Below are 19,595 nucleotides of genomic sequence, written 5' to 3' on the forward strand. Positions count from 1 at the left end.
GGGGTGGCATCTGTCCCAGCTGAGGCTGAGGAAAGACGAGTGCTATCTTGCTTCGGTGAGTTTAATGCCCCAGGAGAAGCAAGCATAGATTTATTCTTTCTTCCTTTTGGTCTTTTGCCATAATTTCCCTTGGGCACACCTTTTAGCACACAACGTATGTTATATCCAGTTTTTTATATTTGTACTATCACCTAAAGTAAATTACCTCCCTGTTCCACTTAACATAAGACCTCTTAACTAATTGGATGTTCCAACCAACTTATCTTTATCATTCTTATCAAAGTCTACATTTCAAATTTTCTAATAGTTTCTTATTTTTCATCCTTAAAGCTTATGTTCCTACACCATACAGAACTTTGCTTCATAGTAATCTCTTCATTGTTTTCACTATCCATTTCTGTTTCAGGAGCATTAGCACTGATGTTCAGCAAAGAGTAGCATGAACAAAAAAATTTGGTTGGTAATGTGTAAAAACTTTGCCATTCACTTTTGCATGGTAAAAATACAATCTATGGCAATGATGAAGTATTTTACATAAACTGCAAGGATCTTTCGAGCTTTAAAGTAAACACTTTCCTTATAAATAAAGGTGAATGAAGTGAAGATTATGTTGAAAAGCTGTTAACCTAAAGATCACTGAGCAACTAAAAGATGGACTAGTGAGTGGTACAAGCACGTTCTGGCTGTCCAAGGAGTAGTTCAGTAATCTACCTACATCACCATCAGAAACCCCTTCAAGTATAAGGATATGGGAATATTTACCAAGCTGTTATTATCATTATTACAACATAATCACAACCTCTGAGTTTCTAAAACAGATCAATGATGTGGACAGTGAACATTCCTTCAAGTAATGCACAGATTGAGCAACAAGAGGATATAACATGAAATTAAGTAAGAAACTTATTTAAAAGGATGTAAAAAATACTTTTATAGCATAAGAGTGATGGATAAATGGAACAGAATGACGGACATGGCTAATACAGAAAATATACATAAATGTATGAAGCTATATGATTGAAGAAATGTTTGAGACAGAACAGAATAAATAGGTAATTACAAATAAAAAAGCACATTTGTCAGATACAGTGTTTGGATAACCTTCATTTACTATCATTTTGGAAAAGCTTTTGCCTCCTGACAACTAAACACTTGTACTGTTGTAGCACATCTGTCCAATGGAGAAAACAGTATCCAGTTATTTCTAGCAGTATTAATTAGCTAGACAGGTTTCTCATTAATCGCATTATTTTTTCAGGTATAAATCTGAGATGCCTTATAAAAGTTATATTCAAAAAGTTTAAACAAAGTATAAAAGGAGTAAACAAAAAATTCTTTTTCATATTTTCTTGTTTACTTGAATTACTGCAGTGTCACTAATACAATGATTAGAGAAGATGTTTATGTAATTTCCATGTAAAATTCCTTCCTATGTTTTATCTCATTCCTTTCCTCTTGATCACTAAGAGAGAATTCAAAGTTTTTAACAACCGACAAATGTAAAAAGGTCTACAAAATGAAACAAATTACACTTTTTGTAGGAGTTCTGTAACAAAGAGGTGCTACATATATACAGGATACTGGTTTAAGGATGAAGCCTGGTATGGATGGTTTGCACTGCTCAATGGTATGCACCATTCACTATGGTATGTGTTGGGCCACTTACTATGGAGGTAGCAACAAAGTATTCAAACTAGCTAACTTTTCTTACCTGGAGAGCTACTATTCCATGTAGTAGCAGATGGTTCTGGAGATGTTTAGTTATCCATGTAACAAGCACAATTAATAATAATGTGATATCAGCAAATAACTTATCACCAGCTGACTAGCAGTGTCGAGGGCACGGTAGTGAGCTAGTTCTCTTGGAGTGACTGATGGTACCAATTTTTCTGCAGCAATATGGAAATCCTTCTCTTCAACCACAATGACAGCATCCTCCTCCTTCACTACACCTGAGGTATTTTGTGGTACATTCTAATTATGAATATTATTGACTTCACAGAATAGTTCCCAAACTCACACACCAAAACTTGTGCTCTGTCAAAACTATTTGAGTAAAAAGTTACCTGAGAAGAGAATGAGATGAATCAAAGAAAGATGAAAAGGAATTAAGGAAAGAGAGATAATAAAGAGACAAAGAAAAGGGCAGACAAAGTAATGTAACTGACCCACCAGAATTGTTAAGTGGAAAATTCAAGTTGGTGGACAAAACACCTTAGAAAACTGGATACAAATCAAAAAATAAAAACTTATAGAGTAAAACAAAAATAAATTCATTGTCAATGAGAGGTTAACCTCTCCTGAAAAAAGTAAGCTGTCATAATGATATGACTTAATGTGTTCAAATTCTTTTTTATCTTTTTTATGATACTTGATCAGTTTTCCACATTAGCAACATAGTGCCAGGAAACAGACAAAGAGAGACCCATAAACACATATACACACATATATACATACACGCACATACACGTACATATACATACATATATACAAACATATCAATATATAAACATATACAAACACATACACATACATATATACACATCGGAAAGGACCACAATTGAACACGTGATTATGTATATTCCTGTGAGTTCATGGGGAAATGAAACACAATGAGTTCCCAAGTGCACTTTCAAGTAATAATCACATAATTAGGGGAGATACAAGAAAGAAGTAAAACAGTCAGTTGATATACAACGAAGAGACATTGCTAGGATGCCATTTGGTGAACAAGTGACTAACCAAATGTAGGTTGGGTGCATTTGAGTCTGGCAACAAGCGTATCATATACTGATTATGTGGTCACGAAGAGGAACTGTTTGCAAATTCTCTCAACAATAAAGCTATCCAATTTGTATAGACCTTCACTGATATCAGTGTGACAATTCTTTGTATATTTGACAATACGAGATTCAATTATATTTCTTGTAATACAGGAATTAGTTAATAATTGAGATGGCATTAGTCCAGTCAGTACAATGATCATCATTTTCAAAATTATTGAATAAGGCATTTGATTCTTGTCCTGTTCTTATACCATATTTATGTTACTTAAGTCTAACTGAAAGATCCTTACCAGAGTGTCCAACATAAAACTTATCACAATTTCCAAATGGCACTCTAAAGATGCATCCTGCAAAACTTTCTGGTGAGTTCCTGATCTTTATAGCATTGTTGATGCTGAAGGCAGCATTTACATTAGAGGATTTAAGCAACATGGAAAGGAAAGTAAAATTATTATCAGAAGGATCCAACAGAATATATCTTTTCAAACTCATCATCAATAAACAATGGACTGCAAATACATAATGCCCAAAGGAACATACAATGGAATGATTATAATTAAACTCTGTCATGTTGAGCTGAGTAACAATGGATATATGAGCATACATTGATGGATTTTCTTTATATGCTAAGCTTATATTTGTTTCCATCCCTATGGATCATGCAATCTAAAAATGATAATGTACCATTATTTTCATTCTACAGTAAATTTGATGGAAGGTATTAAACTGTTAAGTAAAGGGAGAAATGTTTGTAAATTTTCATTTGTTGGCTAAACACAAAGAACATTTTAATAATGATTTTACTTTACCTCCCATGTTGCTTAAATACTTTAATGTAAATGTTGTCTTCAGCAGCAACAATACTATAAAGATCAGGAACTCACCAGAAAGTTCTGCATGATGCATCTATAGAGTGCCATGTAGAACTCACCAGAAAGTTCTGTATGATGCATCTATAGAGTGCCATATAGACACTGTGATAAGTTTTATGTTGGGCAGATTAATAAGGATCTTTCAGCTAGACTTAAGCAACATAAACACAGTTTAAGAGCAGGAAAAGAATCAAATGCCTTGTTTAATCATATTAAAAATCATGATCACTGTACTAACTAGAGTAATGCCATCTCAGTTATTAACTCTACCTTCTGTACCACGAGAAATATCATTGAATCTTTTATTATCAAATACACAAAGAACTGTAACATCAATATTAGTGAAGTCTACACAAATTGGATAGCTTTACTGTTGAGAGAATTTGCAAACAGTTCCCTTTCTTGTCCACATAATAAGTTTATGATACGCTTGTTGCCAGACTCGAATGCACCCGACTTACATTCAGGTAGTCACTTGTTTACCAAATGGCGTCCTAGCTACGTCTCTTCATTATATATCAACTGACTGCCATGTTTCTTGCTTGTACCTCTCCTGATGATGAGACCATTAAACAAATTTCTTGCTTGTATCTCTCCTGATGATGTGACCATTACACAAAAGTGCACTTGGGAACTTATCGTGTTTCATTTCCCAATGGACTCATAGGAATATATACACAAGTACATATTAATTCTTGCTTGCCTTCATCCATTCCCAATGCTACCCCGCCCCACAAAAAACAGCAACGCTATCCCCTGCATCAGCAAGGTAGTGCCAAGAAAACACTGTCTCTAGCTGTCATGTGTAATGCACCAAAACCACGCTTCCTAATCCACATCCAGGCCCCACAGACCTTTCCATGGTTTACCCCAGATGTTTCACATGCCCAGGTTCAGTCCATTGACAGTACGTCAACCTCAGTATACCCTCTTGCATGTTCAGGCCCAGTCACCCAAAATCTTTTTCACTCCATCCTTCAAATTCTATAGTCACAAATAATTACATCTAAATACTCAGAGAGGATTAGTCATTTTTCATAATGAGCCATAATCCAGGTTGCCCTATCCTATTTGCATTCCAATCAGGCTCCCATAAGCAGGAAACTCTCATATCTTCATTAAATCTGAGGATAAATTCAGAGATGATGAACAGGTGACAACTGATTTTTGTGTGAGAAATTACTAACAACCATGAATATCTTTCTTCAGCACAAAGAATCACATACTCTCATACATTCAATAGGATATCACAAATTTTGTAATTACAAATACAAAACATTATAAGGTTATAGTAGCGCCATCAACACTTTTTCTAAAGGCAAAAAATATAAGGAAAACTAATCAAGAAAAGGACTATAAGTCTGAAAGATTATCAAATATGAATAATTATCTGAGAAAAACTCGTCCAAAACTTCATGAAAATCCTTGGCTAAAGCCAATATTGACCATGCACAGACCATAGTGCTGTCATTGAGAGGCAAGGCTGTACTTGAAATACTTAGGAATGATGCAAATGGTACTGGTTTTTTATCCCAATTACAAAACTAATGACTGCACACAATTATTCGCTATGAACTAACCAGTCTACAGGAGAATCATCAATTATGATAAACTGTGCCTACAATAGCCAAACCATACAAAATGTAAGGTCTCCACACCCAGTACATTAGCCTATAATTCATCTATGAAGAAACACACAATGAAATGATATTCCTGATATCTCTTACTTCAACTCTTTCATCATTTTATGAATTACAATGTTTGCGATTAATGCCAATTCTTAAATTGGAGAATTTGTAACCAGTTTGCATCCTTCTTTAGAAATATGCAGTGGCTTATCACAGAATGATAGAACAAAGAGGAAAGGTTTGAGAAAGAGAAAAAAGAAAAATCAAAGATTTAAAGGATGAGATCAGAAAAACAGATGAGAAAATGGATAAAAATGCTGAATATTAGAACGAGATGAAAGTAAGACTACATAGAGGACATAGGATATAGAAGTAAGGATTAAAAGACTGCAGAAAGGATTGGGGAAGAAGAACCGAGGATGAGTCACACATAAAATTTCACCTGCTAAAATCTGGCTTGTGGTACGATGAAGTGCCTTATATAAGGCATCCGTACATAAGGCACAGAGGTCAGCACCAGTTAGTGTTAGGGGCAGCAGGTCTGCAATTTGCTCCAATGACACACTGGATCCCAGAGGTAACCTGAAAAAGATATGCAAATGAACATAACATGGAAAGTTAAAACTCAACCAACAAAACTAGTCGTGTCAATCATAAATTGATTCAATATCAAATGGCAGTCAAGCTTAGCCAAAATCAACTGAAAAATAAAAAATTAGTGTCTGAAATGAATGGAAATAAAACGCACATACATATACATATGTACACACGTACATATTCATATTTGCTTGCTTTCATTCATTCCCATCGCTATCCTGTCCCACAGGAAACAGTATCGCTATCCCCAGCTTCAGCTATTCACAGCCAGGCCCCACAGACTTTTCCACGGTTTACCTCAGATGCTTCACATGCCGTTTCAGTCCAATGACTGGCCCTGATCGCTCAAATTCTTTTTCGCTCCATCCTTCCACCTCCAATTTCTTCAAAGATGCTGTTTTCATCAATATGCTGCAAAAGTGTTGGGAACATTTAGTAAACATGGCAATCAACTCTAACCCAAGCTTGCCATAGCATTATTGATTTCTTAAGTGTTTCTACTTCCTCGCTGTGTCAGAATGCATCGTTTCCTTTCCCTTCCAGTTTTCTTCAGGAGGAAAATATGAATCTCCATCCTTAGTTCATAAAACCTTGTTGAAATTCTGCCACAAGAAAGCCACTGAACTTCTGTATAATAACAACAGGCATGAATGATGAGCACCCATCTCCAGAAACAACATTTCAAACAACTGACTGTTAAGTGAACTTCCTTTGATTATGTTGATAATTTTCACCACCTCATTCAGAACACCTCTGACACTGTCTGGGATACCTTTGGCAACCAGTGATTCATGGTGGATGAACCAATGTTCCTAAATAATGTCATTACCGGCTGCCTCTGATATTTCAGTCACAACCCCACTGATTTACAAGTCATGTTTGTGCTCCATCAGTTGTAATTCCTTTGCAGCTGGCACAGTTCAGTTTGTTTTTTCCAACTACATGGTCATTCAACACTGTATATCTCTGATCCTGATGTATGTGTAAGATTAAGCAACAGAGCAAGTCTTCCAAGAAGTCATCTTTCCATACAAATCTCACACAAACTAAGAGTATTGCACAGTTATATGTATTGGTACTTTCATCAAGTTGAATAGCAAATTCTCCAACAGACTGTGGATGTGACACCAGCTGAAAATCTGAATTTTCCACAAAATCACTTATCTACCATGATACCACTATATCACTGAGAGGGACACATCTGATCTTGTCTGACAACTTCTCATCAAGAACTGCATTCAATGTACCCACAGTGGATGGAAGAATAACTTTTTCACCATAGGTATATGGTTTTTTTTTTTTTTTTTTGCCGCTGTCTCCCGCATTTGCGAGGTAGTGCAAGGAAACAGACGAAAGAAATGGCCCAACCCACCCCCATACACATGTATATACATACGTCCACACACGCAAATATACATACCTACACAGCTTTCCATGATCACTTCTGTTGTCCCTTTTTAGAAAGTTAAAGAATACAAGGAGGGGAGGATTTCTGGCTCCCCGCTCCCGTCCCCTCTAGTCGCCTTCTACGACACGCGAGGAATGCGTGGGAAGTATTCTTTCACCCCTATCCCCAGGGATAATATATATATATATATATATATATATATATATATATACATGGATTGCGCAAAAGATGCTTGTGGCATGAGAAGAGTGGGAGGTGGGTTGATTAGAAAGGGTAGTGAGTGGTGGGATGAAGAAGTAAGATTATTAGTGAAAGAGAAGAGAGAGGCATTTGGACGATTTTTGCAGGGAAAAAATGCAATTGAGTGGGAGATGTATAAAAGAAAGAGACAGGAGGTCAAGAGAAAGGTGCAAGAGGTGAAAAAAAGGGCAAATGAGAGTTGGGGTGAGAGAGTATCATTAAATTTTAGGGAGAATAAAAAGATGTTCTGGAAGGAGGTAAATAAAGTGCATAAGACAAGGGAGCAAATGGGAACTTCAGTGAAGGGCGCAAATGGGGAGGTGATAACAAATAGTGGTGATGTGAGAAGGAGATGGAGTGAGTATTTTGAAGGATTGTTGAATGTGTTTGATGATAGAGTGGCAGATATAGGGTGTTTTGGTCGAGGTGGTGTGCAAAGTGAGAGGGTTAGGGAAAATGATTTGGTAAACAGAGAAGAGGTAGTAAAAGCTTTGCGGAAGATGAAAGCCGGCAAGGCAGCAGGTTTGGATGGTATTGCAGTGGAATTTATTAAAAAAGGGGGTGACTGTATTGTTGACTGGTTGGTAAGGTTATTTAATGTATGTATGACTCATGGTGAGGTGCCTGAGGATAGGCGGAATGCGTGCATAGTGCCATTGTACAAAGGCAAAGGGGATAAGATTGAGTGCTCAAATTACAGAGGTATAAGTTTGTTGAGTATTCCTGGTAAATTATATGGGAGGATATTGATTGAGAGGGTGAAGGCATGTACAGAGCATCAGATTGGGGAAGAGCAGAGTGGTTTCAGAAGTGGTAGAGGATGTGTGGATCAGGTGTTTGCTTTGAAGAATGTATGTGAGAAATACTTAGAAAAGCAAATGGATTTGTATGTAGCATTTATGGATCTGGAGAAGGCATATGATAGAGTTGATAGAGATGCTCTGTGGAAGGTATTAAGAATATATGGTGTGGGAGGCAAGTTGTTAGAAGCAGTGAAAAGTTTTTATCGAGGATGTAAGGCATGTGTACGTGTAGGAAGAGAGGAAAGTGATTGGTTCTCAGTGAATGTAGGTTTGCGGCAGGGGTGTGTGATGTCTCCATGGTTGTTTAATTTGTTTATGGATGGGGTTGTTAGGGAGGTGAATGCAAGAGTTTTGGAAAGAGGGGCAAGTATGAAGTCTATTGGGGATGAGAGAGCTTGGGAAGTGAGTCAGTTGTTGTTCGCTGATGATACAGCGCTGGTGGCTGATTCATGTGAGAAACTGCAGAAGCTGGTGACTGAGTTTGGTAAAGTGTGTGAAAGAAGAAAGTTAAGAGTAAATGTGAATAAGAGCAAGATTATTAGGTACAGTAGGGTTGAGGGTCAAGTCAATTGGGAGGTGAGTTTGAATGGAGAAAAACTGGAGGAAGTGAAGTGTTTTAGATATCTGGGAGTGGATCTGGCAGCTGATGGAACCATGGAAGCGGAAGTGGATCATAGGGTGGGGGAGGGGGCGAAAATTCTGGGAGCCTTGAAGAATGTGTGGAAGTCGAGAACATTATCTCGGAAAGCAAAAATGGGTATGTTTGAAGGAATAGTGGTTCCAACAATGTTGTATGGTTGCGAGGCGTGGGCTATGGATAGAGTTGTGCGCAGGAGGATGGATGTGCTGGAAATGAGATGTTTGAGGACAATGTGTGGTGTGAGGTGGTTTGATCGAGTAAGTAACGTAAGGGTAAGAGAGATGTGTGGAAATAAAAAGAGCGTGGTTGAGAGAGCAGAAGAGGGTGTTTTGAAATGGTTCGGGCACATGGAGAGAATGAGTGAGGAAAGATTGACCAAGAGAATATATGTGTCGGAGGTGGAGGGAATGAGGAGAAGAGGGAGACCAAATTGGAGGTGGAAAGATGGAGTGAAAAAGATTTTGTGTGATCGGGGCCTGAACATGCAGGAGGGTGAAAGGAGGGCAAGGAATAGAGTGAATTGGAGCGATGTGGTATACCGGGGTTGACGTGCTGTCAGTGGATTGAATCAAGGCATGTGAAGCGTCTGGGGTAAACCATGGAAAGCTGTGTAGGTATGTATATTTGCGTGTGTGGACGTATGTATATACATATGTATGGGGGTGGGTTGGGCCATTTCTTTCGTCTGTTTCCTTGCGCTACCTCGCAAACGCGGGAGACAGCGAAATAAAAAAAAAAAATATATATATATACATATACATATACATACACATACATACGCACATATACACACACACACACACACACATATACATATATATACATATGAAAAATGTAAGAAATAATTTAGAAAACTGAAACTTCTAGCTTGAAACGAAATGAAAAAATGAATGTCACATAATGGTTCAACCTCTGGCTATGGAAAAGGGAAATGTATAATTTATTTACACAAACGTCAATAGTAGTTCTCATCAATTTAACCACTGTATCATACTGCCTGGTCCACTTCTCTTATCATGAAACAAGAATATTGGCTATTGGTACTTTCTCTTTTTCAATGCGATAGGAAACTAAATATGATGCCAGTTGTGCTTTGTCACTGAAAGTGGTAGCTTTACTAAAAATTTTCTCTGACATCTTTATTTGCTCCTTTCTTCTATGGAAATACCTGATTGGTTTTCCAAGGTCAGCATGCTTTGTCTCAAGATGTTTCTTTAATCTTGATGGTTTCAAACTTTCATTTGCAAGAACTTCACTGCAAATCACACACTGTGGCCTTGGTTCTCCTTTTTCCTGTTCACACCTGATAAAGCCATACTTCAAAAATTCATTGCTGCACTGCCTTGTCCATGACTTAACTTTCTTCTCGACAGATGGCTCAGAAGAGGAGGCAGATAAGGATGAGGCCTCTCCCAAACTCAACACATTCCTTTGTGCCTATGTCCCAAACTCGACACATTCCTTTGTGCCTGTGTATCTTTATCAGGTGCACACATACTTGATGACTGAGTAGAGACTTTACTTCCTATAACAAAACAGTTCAATGTCAAAATGTTGGGCATAACCTATGACTAAAGAAGGGACAACATTCACGCTCCCACAATACAAAGGTAACTGAGGATAAAATCGTTTCTATGGCAAGTGAAGATTATGTCTGAACATGTACAAGTCCTGTCTCTCTCTCTCTCTCTCTCTCTCTCTCTCTCTCTCTCTCTCTCTCTCTCTCTCTCTCTCTCATATTTTGGACTTCTGGTGGACTACTACTATGATTATCATTATCATTATCATCAGTAATATCAGTATTATCATTATCATTAATGCATTTCACTTATCATATACCTGTTTATGACGTGGCGACCCACTGAACAAAAGCTTGCGACCCAGTATTGGGTCGCAACCTGCACTATGAGGAACCCTGAACTAGGCCAATGATTACCTGCATGAGTGGGTTCAAGTAAATCTGGCCCCTGATTTGTTACCACTTGGTAACCAGTCATTGAAGTATGAGGTACCCATTGTCCAAAGTATGACATGTTTTATGGTGTTTAAACTACCTAGTATCACTAAGGCAAATCACTGACATGTGTCACCATGATTTGCTTTCAAGAAGAGAAACTGAAACTTTCAAGATACAACAAAGCCTCGAATTGATCATGAAAATAAGGTCGTAACATGGAATAATAACCTACAAGCTAAAAAGTGCATATTGCATTAAGTATCAATAGCTTTTTCCAGTACATACACAAAGATCTATATCCTTTTAAGTTATGAGAAGCTGCACATTAATGCATTTCTTCCCATTCATCATACAATTTTTGGCAAAAAATTAAAAAACACCAAATCATCTAAACTAAGACTTTTATATTAAGATTTACAACCACCATTTATTTGGTATGCTCAACTTACTTGGATGCAACAGCCTTCAAGATTTTGATCTGGCTGACATGGTCTTCACAAACACCTAGGAACACAAGTTTTTCAAACCTGCAATCCATCAATTACAAATTACCTTAAAGAAAAAGAAACTGGGGAAGAAGCCCCATAAGAGTGAACAACAATCTATAAATGGGAAACAATGATTAGAGAAACATTCATGTTTTCCATGGGACTGCTGCTGGTATTAACTTCTCAGGTAAGAAAATATTAAGTAATTATGAGTTACGATGAACTACTAGAGTAGAAAGCAAGTAATGAACTTTCCATACATTCTTCAGTGCTCCCAGAACCTTTGCCTCCTTCCCCACCCTATAACTCACTTCCACTTCCATGATTCCATTCGCTGCCATGTCCATTCCCAGATACCTAAAACATTTCATTTCCTCCAATTTTTCTGCACTGATATGTGATACATTTAAAAGCTATATTTTAAAACAAAAAAGCACCCCCACTGAAAACTAAAAGAAAAATATCTGAGTGAGGAGACAGAGGCCCTGAGTGCATTGAGTGGAAAGAGAACTGACTGTCTGAGAAAGCAAAGATTGGTATGTCTGATGGTATAACAGTCCCAACAGTGCTGCATAAGTGTGAGTCTTGGGCCCTATACTAAAAAAAATGGAAATGGGTGGATATATTGGAAATGAAATGCCTAAGAACAATCTGTGGCATGAGGAGGATCATTCGTGTAAGGAATGACAATGTGGATGAGAGTTATGTAAGTAAGGGGGGGTATGACTGAGATGATTAAGCAGGATAAGCTGAAAAGGTTTCACCATAAGGAGAGGATGACTACAGACAGACTGACCAAGAGGATAAATTTGTCACAAGAGCAAGGGGATCACAATGGGCAAGGGGATCTAGGAGACTGAGAGGGAGATGGAAGAATGAAGTGAAAGGGACTTTGATTTATAAATGCTTGAACATGCAGGACAGTTAGAGGCTTGTATGGGAAAGAGAGAATTGGAGCAATGTGACATACAGAGGGTGATGTGCTGTAAGTGGGCTGAACCATAGCATATGAAGTGATAAGGGGAAACCAAAGTAGCACTCTCGGGCAATCTATTGGTCAACATGTCGACCTGAACTCTTCCTCTCCTGCCACCCCCCAAGCTTGATACTTGAATTATGCCTTACTGGACCTACTATCTTAACCTACTATCTTCACATAAGTGCTTACCACCATGAATTTGACTGTGAAAGAGATAAACATATTATATACCTTTACAAGTAAAATAGTGAACCTGTAATTTCAAGAGGACTAAGTCAGAGTAGCAGTTACCTCACTGTAAACAATGGGCCACAGCCCTTTGTTCACTGGAGTTATAAACCTGGCTGACCACAGCATCTCAATTTCCTCGAGGGTCAGAGAGGTGATCACCCGACTGCCATCCATCATCACAATTACCTTGTACCAACCAGTTTTGCACAGATACAGGAATTGTCCTATACCTACTACAGTGAATGTCACAAACAATCCATGAACAAGTACACAGCTACACAAACAAGTGGCTTAGTCTTCTCGTACTTATGTGTTAATCAATTATTATATTACTTTAACAAAACCAATGTGAAAATATTTGTCACTTAAGGGTCACCATTAAATTCATTATGTCAACACAGTACTACTTCAGTTCAACAAGTACATCACTCTATATCACTTAATGTTATTATGAAATACATGATGTGTGTCAACAAAATACTACATGTTGAGCATCCCTGAACTGAAATCCAAAATGCTCCAAAATCCAAAACTTTTTGAGCAGCAACATGACATAACAAGTGGAGAAATTCCACAACTAAACATCATTTTTTCATTGTATTCATGGTATTCTATATTTTTCTTACTGTTAAATACTTATATGTGAAAAAGTGGAAGAAAATGATGGCTTATCAGTAGCATATAAATTCAGAGTCAGGAATGAAGGTGATGCCAAACAACCAAAGACTGTCCACATGGATGGCTGAGGCTGAGACACCTTAGCTTTCTGATGGTTCAGTGTCACACAAAATTTGTTTCATGAGCAAAATTATTAAAAAATTGGATAAATTACCTTCAAGCTGTGTATAAGGTGAATATGAAACATAAATGGATTTTGTATTTAGACTAGGGTCCCATCCCCAAGATATCTCATTATGTATATGCAAATATTCCAAAATCCGAGAAAATTTAAAATCCGAAACACTTCTGGTCCCAGGCATTTATGATAAGGAATACTCAACCTGTGTTGATTTCCAATCAGTATGTAATCTTAAATCACATAATGCTCAATGAATCACCAATAACTGAATAATGTAAAGACCATAATATTTACTTGGTAGAACTTCCTGTACTATGTAGATAGACTTCACTCATATGCTTATCGAAAGCATAAAAGTATCCAGCCCTTCCTTGACCTTGAGCTCTTCTGTCATTAAGTAACTACTCAGTATCAAAACCCCAAATAATATAACTTCAACCATGTTTTTCCAACCAAATGGCAATCTGAATTCAATACATCAATTTTGATTCATTTCTATCTATTTATACATATCTATGGGGCTTAGATGTGGATAGGAAAGTCTATTCTCTGTGCATTACCCATGAAAACTGAAGGTGGATGTAAGCACATGAGGCCATTCTTGTCTGTTCCTGGTTGTATCTTTCTAACAGGGGAAATGATACACAAGTATGAAAAAATCAGCAAAATGGAAGAACACCATCAGTGACTCACCATATTACCGTAGTTCAAAATCTAACAGTGCAAGCACTCAAAAAGGTAAAATCAAGCTCTTCACATATCCAATATTTACCTCCCTGGACGTAGAAGTGCAGGATCAATGAGGTCTGGTCGATTTGTAGCTGCTAGAACAAATACATCAGCTGAACTTGCTACACCATCCAACTCTGCTAATAAAGCAGACACAATCCTGCAAAATGAACATTATAATAAAGACCATTTTGGTCTAGATTCTTGAAAAGCAAGTTCCCTTAAGAAACTTTTGCCTGTAGCCTCAGAATGAAAATCATTTCTAACCTTCTAAATACTAAATCATATCCATTATTCCACAATGAGTACCTTTGATATACATATGGCCATTATGGAAAAGTGAAGTCAGTGTGTAATGAGGGTGTGTGATGGCAAACATACTAAGAGTTAATTTCATCTATCATAAGCCAGGTGAACTAAAGAAAGTATATCAATGATGGAACATAAGAGATATGGCCAATGAGAGAAACCCTAAAAGTAAAGTTACAGATAGAAAGATTTCTTTCAACTGAGCATACTTCAACTTAACTCAGCAAGACTTCACTGAATATCAAGCATCGTTAAGAGCCTTAAAATAAGCATGTGTTGTAAATGGTAGGATAACTGAATACAGTCCCTTGCTCAGGTTCATTGACACAGATCTTCAGTTTTGTAAAATGTGCTAAAAAAGACAAAAGCTTCCTCAGTGATGCAGTATAAGCACATCTTAATAGTCTACTAAACACACTGAGCTTTGTCAGATGAAACTAAATTTTCCATTCATGCCTCCTACCTCATGACCAAAATGCCTTTATCTATATCTCAAAATATCTTCTCTGGTATCCTCTTTTGACATGCCACTTGTCTTATATAATTGATCCATTGCTTCTGTCCTATATAGCATATTCTGCATTCATATAATGAGACGAAGAAACCTTTACTTTGAATAGCAAAATACCCACAAAATCAAATGTGTCCTTCATGAAACAACTAAGATTATATAGGTAAGAAAATCAAGGGCAGATGTAGATATCAAATATTCAGGTAAAATTTTCCTTTTCAGTCAACTTCACACACTTTTTAATTTAAACAATGATGCTAATTCATTGATAAGGCACATTCAAAATATTTCCAAATGTAAAAAGTAATTAGCTCAGGTCTAGGCACTAGTTCAAAAAGTAACTCCATTTACCTGTCCATGACACCGCCAGAGTCACCAGACTGTCCACGGTTGGGTGCTAAGGAATCCAACTCATCAAAGAATATGACACAAGGAGCAGCAGCCTGAGCTCGTCTGAACACTGGAGATAAATAAATCACACAAAAAATAATCATTATCTAAATTATCATTCATATGATTGTTTTCATCAACAGTTAAATCAAACTCATGTTAACTAATATAGGGAACATTGCCACTGTAATCATATGACGCTCAATTTCTAAGGGAGGCTATCTTCTGAAAGAAAGAGGGCTTTTTCTCCAAGGCGGAGATAAGCTATTCAATTATCATAATTCTTAACCCAACCTCCTAAACAAAAGCACCATTACCAGTGACTGAGAGACCATGACTAATCAAAAACTTAACTGCTTCAAAAGTTAATTACATAATCAAATTTGTCAACATGAATCTTTTAAACTCATGTTCTTAATCTGCTTAACAGCACCTAAGATGAGATATTCAAACAAAATCTAAATAACTATTATTTTTCTTAAATCAGATATGTCATGTTTATGGATTTTGTTCCCCTTTTTCTTAAACCCTGTCTCCTTAAAAAATGTACCCAAGATTTTTTTAACGTTAGTTGAGACAGCACAGGCAACTGAGGCCCTAATCAAGGCCTGGATGTGGACAGGAAGCTCTGGTTTTGGTGCATTACACATGACAGCTTGAGATTGAGTATGAGCGAATGTGGCCTTTTTTGTCTGTTTTCATGGCGCTACTTTGCTGATCCAGGGGGTGGCGATGCTGTTTCCTGTGGGGCAGGGTGGCACCGAGAATGGATGAAGGCAAGCAAGCATGAATATGTATATGCATATACATGTATATGTCTGTGTATGTATATGTATGTATATGATGATATGTATATGCAGGTGTATGCGCATTTATGTATATATGACATAGCAATCCCCCCCCCCCGCCCGCCAGCGAGATAGTGCCAGGAAAAGACTAAAAAGGCCACATTTGTTCAAACTCAGTCTCTTGCTGTCATGTGTAATACATCGAAACCACAGCTCCCTATCCACATCCAGGCCCTACAGACAATTCCATGGTTTAACCCAGATGTTTCACATGCCCTGGTTCAGTCTATTGACAGCACATCAACCCCAGTATATACCCTAGCCTAAGCCAGGTACCCATTTAATAAACCAACCCCTAGGGGTGGATGAACAGATGGGTTAAGTGTGAACCAACTGCCGCATCCTGGATTCGAACCTATGCGCTTGACTCTGGGCGGCCCATGAATGCATCACAGTCAGGAATACTAACTGCTATGAAACAGGAGTCCATAAAATTTAGAGGTCACTACTAAATAAGTATTTAACACCTAATCCCTTGTAATTATAAATATTTCAAAATTCTTTACTGACAGTTCATAGTGTAGTAACACTATGCAATACTCAACAGGATCACCTACAAATGAGAAAACATTACACATAAACAATAAAGTAAATCACACAACTAACCTTGGCGCACATTCTCCTCACTCTGACCAACATACATGTTGAGTAGTTCAGGACCTTTAACTGACATGAAATTGAGACCACATTCAGTGGCCACAGCTTTAGCTAAGAGAGTTTTGCCTGTTCCAGGTGGCCCATACAATAACACACCTGTGGTAATAATGTTGGATCATGAACAATAAAAGACAGAAATATATTTTGTAAAAATAGATCTGTGGAGTTATAATGTTCTATCAATAATTCTCAGATGATGTTTCACATTCAAGAAAAACAATCCAGAGGTAATCTTGTGTCATTAATACATCTTTACTGGATCATTGAATACTTGTCAACAATACCCTCATTCACAACCCACAAACATATCCAATATACATACCATACATGATGTTAAAATAATTCACCTAAAGTGTGTACTGAGAACCAATGGTCTGAATTCTAATAAAAAAATATTCATCACCAGCATGTGAGCAGAAAATGAGGACTGATCTTTCACAGATGTTTATCTAGTTCCAAAATATTCCAATCTAAAAAGAATATTCTCTCTAAATGTTACATCCAGATAGGAAATCTACTTGAAGGCTTACTCAATGTTTTCATTTGGAAAAAATGAAAATAGTGAGTGCATGCTACAGAGCCAGAATCTGTGCAAAGATTAATGTAGTCATTATAGTAAATAAAGTTAGATCGAAAAACAAAGTGGAAAGAGCACGAAACAAGGTGTTTAAGTAAATCTTCTTCATCAAGACAGGCCTGCTTTAGCATATAATAATTTAATCCTGATATTGCTTGGATGTGGCACTGAGATAAGAGATAAAGGTGAAGCATAATCTATCCTGAGGAATCTTAAAATTTGATATATTACACATCCACGGCCCTTATTCAGCTTGAAAGTTCTGGTTCGTGTAATACTGACTTAGGGAGGTTCAACTTGTATAAACAGAAACGAAGAACTAATAAAATCATTTATGCCGTCTATTAAAGTTTCATACTGAATCAGTTAAACAAAAACAAGAGAATTCATTAGAGATGGATCATTAATGACAAAATCCTTACCAGAACGTCTGAGTCTGTTGGACACAAAAGCAGGATAGTGAAGAGGCAACTGTATAGTGTTGACAACCTGACGCTTAGCATCTTCTAAGCCTCCTACTTCAGTCCATCGCACTTGAGGAATACGTGGTGCACCCAAAGCTTCACTACGATTTGCTTGTAACTCACCTGGAAATATCCACAAGTACAGGGATAAAACACTGCTAATTTCATTTATATATTTCCAATACTATCTTCTTTTTAATGTTTGAGCCTCTAGTCATGAACAAAAGTCCACATCAAGGATGGGCCTTGATTAAAATATAGAGAGGTAAATGAAAGTGGAAAAACATGGGACAAGTGAAAATATTTGTGAATATTGGAATAAAAAACCTCTTACAAAATGAGCCAAGTCAAAGTTATTGTAAAAAACATGACAAGGTAGAGTTCCAAAGCTTGCAGGTGTAAGGAAAGAAATGGTTATCAGAATGTCCCACCCTTGAGCTGTCAATAGCCACACAGTAATCATGTCATGCAGAGCTTGCCGACCAGTGTGTGGTCTCTAGCTTTTAGTGGGGTCACACTAGCAGCCAGCCTTTGGGAGCAAATACTAAACTTATACCCATAGAAGAAGAAAAGTGAACCAACATTGCAGCACAGGGCAAGCAGGTCAAGTTTTGAAGTTAGCCTTGGAGAGTTTATAAATTGGACTGCTTTTGATCCAACTTTGTCAAGTAGGGATGCAGAGCTAGAGCCACCCCAGATGTGAGAGCAGTACTCCATTCAAGGATGGATCAATCCTTTGTACAAACAGAGTAACTGTTCAGAAATTTCAGCATCTAAACAGGACTCTCAGATTTTATGAGGCTGACTTAGCTGCTTCTATAATGTGGGGTTTCTATGAAAGTGTGGATACTACAGCAACACCAAGTATGTTCACCAACTCAAAAGTTGAGTTACAGAACGATCAAAGGAGAGAGGAAAGTTGCGAAGAATTTTCAATAGGAAGATGGGTAGAAACTGGGTCTAAGAGGCATTAAATAAACCAGATTTCATATACTCCACCAAGATATCCTGTCCAAATCTGAGTTTCATGAGGAATTTGTGTCAAAACAAATGCAGATCGAGTGAGAGATGAAGGAGCTGAACTGAGAAATGTAGAAGAAATCAGTGTTGAGCTGTCAGCATATGAGTGCATTTAGATATTTGTGGAAGAAAGAAAATTGCTGATTAAGAGGAAAAAAATGTAGGAGACAGGACAAAACCTTGAGGGACACTGCTACTGATGGAGAAAGGGGAAAGGTTGATCCATCAACAACCATGGAGATAGATCAGACAAAGAGGAAGCTATATGTAAGGGAGCAAATTGAGGAAGGGCAGCCAAAAGAGATAAGCTCAGAGATGAGTCCCCTAGAGCCAAACTTCATCAAAAGATATGGATATATCAAGGGCAATTTTACAAGACTCCCTAAAACCTTTAGGGGATGATGACCAGACATTGGTAAGAAAGAATATCGCTAGTGGATCTAGCCTTAAGAAAGCCATACTGGTGATCAAAGACAAGATTGTGAGATTCAAGATGTCTAAGGATATGGGTAATGAGGATTTCAGAGACTTTGGAAATGGTAGGGGTTAAAGGAACAGGATGAGTTAGAGGGGGGGTTAGAATGGTCACCCTTTTTAGGGATGGGATGTACCAATGAATGTCTCCAAGAAATTCTGTTTTTAAAAAGAAGTGGAACTGACAA

At 37.4% G+C, this 19,595-nt stretch overlaps 1 protein-coding gene across 5 annotated transcripts in view; it reads right to left on the reverse strand.

The window, feature by feature from the left end:
• Positions 1–1,332: 1,332 nt before the first annotated feature.
• Pex6 (peroxin 6) overlaps positions 1,333–19,595 on the reverse strand; it is a 37,359-nt gene continuing 19,096 nt past the window's right edge. For 4 of the 5 annotated variants that reach the window (XM_071674760.1, XM_071674749.1, XM_071674790.1 and 1 more), the window contains exons 6-12: positions 17,872–18,036; positions 16,822–16,968; positions 15,329–15,437; positions 14,201–14,317; positions 11,381–11,458; positions 5,729–5,868; positions 1,333–1,952 (exon numbers count right to left, since the gene is read on the reverse strand). In XM_071674760.1, coding sequence (XP_071530861.1) covers positions 1,783–1,952; positions 5,729–5,868; positions 11,381–11,458; positions 14,201–14,317; positions 15,329–15,437; positions 16,822–16,968; positions 17,872–18,036 — 926 coding nt within the window. In that variant the 3' untranslated portion in view covers positions 1,333–1,782. The remainder of the gene's footprint in view (positions 1,953–5,728; positions 5,869–11,380; positions 11,459–14,200; positions 14,318–15,328; positions 15,438–16,821; positions 16,969–17,871; positions 18,037–19,595) is intronic. The other variant, XM_071674779.1, reaches the window with a different exon arrangement.

Source organism: Panulirus ornatus, chromosome 2, assembly GCF_036320965.1.
Source record: "Panulirus ornatus isolate Po-2019 chromosome 2, ASM3632096v1, whole genome shotgun sequence".
In the NCBI taxonomy this organism is placed as follows: domain Eukaryota; kingdom Metazoa; phylum Arthropoda; class Malacostraca; order Decapoda; family Palinuridae; genus Panulirus; species Panulirus ornatus.